The 4382-nt window shown below is 40.6% G+C and overlaps 1 protein-coding gene across 1 annotated transcript; it reads right to left on the reverse strand.

The window, feature by feature from the left end:
- Nucleotides 1-470: 470 nt before the first annotated feature.
- LOC116210052 (lipid phosphate phosphatase 2-like) lies at nt 471-3373 on the reverse strand. Its single transcript, XM_031543854.1, has 8 exons — nt 2982-3373; nt 2196-2420; nt 1865-1952; nt 1653-1762; nt 1477-1567; nt 1182-1370; nt 995-1054; nt 471-906 (listed from the first exon to the last, which is right to left on the reverse strand). Exons 1-8 carry the CDS (start codon nt 3042-3044, stop codon nt 710-712), a joined length of 1023 nt encoding a protein of 340 aa, XP_031399714.1. The 5' UTR covers nt 3045-3373; the 3' UTR covers nt 471-709.
- Nucleotides 3374-4382: the final 1009 nt, after the last annotated feature.

Here is a 4382-nt window from a genome sequence, read left to right on the forward strand (position 1 = left end):
ACCGAACGAGAGATGCACTACTGTGTTATTCGCTATTTTGATTGCTGCATTTATTTAGTTGGCTCTTTCATGGGCCCCATTTGATATTGCCCCAATTTTGACTTATTTGACCATCTCTGGTTCTGTCATGTGGTCTTTGTTATCTTCTTCCATATCTCTGGACAAAGAACTCTTGACAACCAAATTGTCGGCCCTCTCACCTCTACGCAACTCGGTAAAGTTCTGTCCAACATTTATTCGTATTAATCGAGACTGGTCACTCCACACGATGTGCTTTAAATTTGGTCTTTATCAAATTAACTTGCAGCAATCGACCGACCTTTGATCCCTGGGTCATTTGTACTATATCACGTGGCCTCGTGGTTTAGATTAGGATGTCCATGTGTGCTAGCTGTGACAGCTATTTCCATTGATTTCTTAAGTGTTTACCGTGGATTTAGACCGAAATCCAAGGTCCCGCTATCGAGACAGAAAAGAGAAGCACGGGGCAAATCAATAGCTGAAGAAATGTTACAAGACGAATGGACCTTAAGAGGAGACTAATCTGTCGTGAGCAGCATCGTCGTGTTGTGAACTAGCTATCGAGTATCAACACAACCATACTCCATCATCATCTTGCTTATTAAACGTGACAGGAGCTAATGGAGGGCACTACAGTTTCATCTATATCTACAGCCTGTACAAGGATACGAGCTGCTGAAGTGCAGTATCACCTTCCCATAGATTCAAGATCAAACGGTGAGCTCTCCTCGTGGCCTGCCTCTGTTTCTCCATGGCACCCAATCACTTGACGATTCATGACACGAGCTTCTGTCACCTGCACAGACAGTGCGTTCACCGGATGCACGGTGGTCGAGTTTTCCTGTGAGGCTTCTATTGCATGGAAATACGCATAGGGGCCCCAGCCTGCAGTCAGTTAAGGCACAAAGGATTATGGGTTTAACTTCCCTAAAAACAGCAGCGGCAAAGGATTAGCATAGAACTGAAGGAATACCCTCGTCATCATAGGGATTAGGGAAGAACTGACGGTAACAGAAGGCTGCAACGACGAATCCTGCACGAGATCAATCAACCACTTAGCTAACTGTAAATAAGACTTCATGAATGGATTGCTAAGGTCCTGTTTGGTAATCTGAAAGAAAAAGAAAAAGAAAAATAAAAAGGAGGCAACAAAAATATACCGAGAAGACCGCCTGCAAATACATCTTGCCAGTGGTGCCAGTAGTCGTCCACCCGAGTGACGGCAACAAGAGATGCAGCAAGCAGAGGAAGAAACACAATGCACAGTTTTGCTACGTGTCCATTTCTGTCAAACGCTTTGATTTTTCCTGATAAGTAAAGAGATAGAAAGCCTAAGCCCGCAAAAGACCCTGCAAAGAGAATTATGTGATCAAGGTTGAAAAGAAAAAATCCTTATAAGACGGTGATCCTAAATAAGTACAAAAGAAGAAGCAAGTTTCGGGAACTTGAACTTACAGGAAGCATGGCCGCTCGGGAAGCTCTTGTGGCCTTCCTTTATGACACTGTCCTTCCCGTGGCATTTGACACCTCCCCCCTTATCATATGCCTAATTAAAAGATAAATAGCATTTAAGTTGAGGTCGGTTATCGTGCATATCATATTTCAACATTTGATAGTCCAAAGGAACTTACTTCAACCCCGTCAGGAAAGCAACGCCAGAAGAAGTCGGGACGTGGACGGCCGGTTGCATCTTTTATTGCATCAGTAATGACCGCAGTAATCAGAACAGCATATAGGAGCCCTGCAATGAACCAAAGCGATTCAAATCAAATAGAATGACTTTTAAAACTGTTTCTATAAATTTCCACTGCTTCTGCTTTTTCTAAGGTCTAGAAGAAGTGACCTAGAATGCCATGGTGCAGGTCGTAGACGTCTCTCCTGCGGAAGTAGATTAGAAGGAAAACTGCGATTGGTAACAGAACTGCATACATCTGAACATTAAATGAGGAAAAAGGAGAAATAAAAGATTAGTGTTTTGTTAAATTACGAAATGGCAAGGCAATCGGAAGAGTTACGGTGGAAAAATATAGTACAATTTCAAAAATCAAGTCAAATTCATTGAGGAAAGAACTTATCAAAAATTCGGGGAGTTCCCTTTCCTCTTTCCTGGTTCTAGATTGCCTTCAAAAACATAAATAAAATGCAGATACAACTTATATGAAAGAATTACTGACAGGTACTGCCCAAACAGGAACGGTGTTGTCCCTCAGCGGATACTTGAGGTCTGTCATCATGTCCTTCCCGACAAACCGGTAGAAAGGGTGGATGACATACAGGATGACCTCCATCACAATGAGAAGTAAGAGTATAAGCCAGTCTTGGCGGTGATCCTTTGCAAGCGAGGCTCCATGGGACCTTATCGTGTGTCGTCCCAGTTCTGCCTGCGGCATTCTTGCATGCTGTTGATTCACGAGCACCATAAACAGTAAAATTACTACACTGTTAGAATTGTTACCCGGACTTTATCTGCAGATTTCTGGAATCTGGGCATTCGGGATTTGTACAGCAATGAAAAGCAAGAAAGAAAAGAACATCAATGAAAATAGATTCTCAAGTAGCAAATCCTGTCTATTTCTTTAATAAATTTCTTCCATCTAGTGAAGCCTTTGCTTCCTATTAAACGTCTTAAGCATCTCCCCACGAACACTACCGTGTAATCCATTGATCCCCTCCAATCAACTGATCAAGCCATCTTTGGAATTTTTAGTTTTTTGTGTACTGATATCAATTAATGAAAGATCACGCTCGTGAAACGAAGAAGATTGGAAAAGGAACCGTCTTTTGGGAGGACGGGGGAAAGGAATTTTCTTTTTGAAGGTTACTCTGCTAACCGACACAGTCATAAACTAAACAGACAGGACTCAGATGGCCACTCCAACCCACTCTTTAGTGAAACCGAAACATCAGAAGTCCATAGATCGACGAAACCCACAGACACCCTGTAAGAAAGACTTGCTGACCTGAAGAACAATGCTCCGTATATTGCGAACCGGGAAAAGGGACGACAAATATCCCCAAGCCATCGATGGCGGGTGAAAATGTTCCGGAAGACAACAGAACTCACTTCACCAGGAGATTCTCTGAAATGGCAAAAGAGGAAAACGCCCAAGAACAATGGCTTACATAGAAAGAGAAGAAAAGAACAAAGAAACAGAATCTCCCCCCTTTATCTTTTTTTCTACCCCCGACAGGAAATTGGCAGAGGCAAAAGCAGCGAACACGAGAGGATATTAGAGAAAAAGGAAAGGCGGATAATGTGTCCCCCTCTCACATCAATCAATTCCTTGTTGGGTGAGGCCCTGAGAGCAGAAAGCATTCATTCATCCATGGAAGTTAAAGAGGATGAAATCACCCACTCTGATGGAGCACTGGGGCCTTAAGTTCACCTCTGTAATCATAAAGCTTTTGATTATGGTCCAATCATGAATGGGTAACAGTTAAAAAGAACAGAGACAGTTTGTGTTTGTGAACAGTTGCAGAGGCAGACAGACAGACTTGGCGGTAGATAATACAAATAGTAACCACTCGCTTAGCCTGTATATAGAGATAATTACATTTTGGTCCTCGAAGTTTCACCCATCGTGAAATCTGCGCCCAGTTGAATCTTTGGTTCTTGTTCCGATTTAGACCAAATCCACATAATAAAGGGACCAACTGCCAATATGTAATCTATATCTATAACCTTTTATATATAAAAGTATGAAACTTCATAGATTGTTTCTCGATTTTTTATAATTTCATTTTTACCCTTTTTAGTAAAAGTATGTACTCTATCTATCTATATATATATATATAATCTATATAAAAGTATGTAACTTAATAGATTATTTCTCGATTTTTTATAATTTCATTTTTACCATTTTTCATAATTCTTAATAAATTAGACTGATGCAAAAGGTTGGTCTCAAACCACTGTCATCGATCGAGTTTGAGGTGATACAACCATAACTTGTTCCAATAAGCATTTTCAATAAACAATTGATGCAAATGTTCGTCTTGAATCAATGTCACCATCTAGAGTTATCCCAAACTAAGATACCAAACTTGATATGGTAATCATCTTAATAAATAAGTCGATATTTCTTAGAAATACGACGTATAATCTCTCCTATTATCTCTTCCCTTCTCTACTATTATAAAGAGAAAAGAAGGTAGCTTGTCCTGCTCTCCACTTCCGATTTTACTCATGTATAGCAATATATTTTTATTTAATTACCGTTAGATCGAGAGTAAGATTGTAAATTTTATCGCGTACCTACCAACTATCCATGTTTTTCTCCCACTCTCCTTTTTCACTCTTTCCCTTCCCCTCAGAAGGTAACGGAAAGCCTCCATTGGCCTAAAAAAATCTCCCTCTTTGT

This window comes from Punica granatum, chromosome 6 (genome assembly GCF_007655135.1).
Source record: "Punica granatum isolate Tunisia-2019 chromosome 6, ASM765513v2, whole genome shotgun sequence".
Lineage (NCBI taxonomy): Eukaryota > Viridiplantae > Streptophyta > Magnoliopsida > Myrtales > Lythraceae > Punica > Punica granatum.

Bases quoted from the DNA above. Each gene is read 5' to 3' on its own strand.
- LOC116210052 (XM_031543854.1), bottom strand. From the start codon at position 3,044: ATGGCTTGGGGATATTTGTCGTCCCTTTTCCCGGTTCGCAATATACGG. The intron at 1,371-1,476 runs GTAAGTTCAAGT...TTCTCTTTGCAG, and splicing joins CCCGAGCGGCCATGCTTCCT to GGTCTTTTGCGGGCTTAGGC. The intron at 1,055-1,181 runs GTATATTTTTGT...GATCTCGTGCAG, and splicing joins ATTTGCAGGCGGTCTTCTCG to GATTCGTCGTTGCAGCCTTC.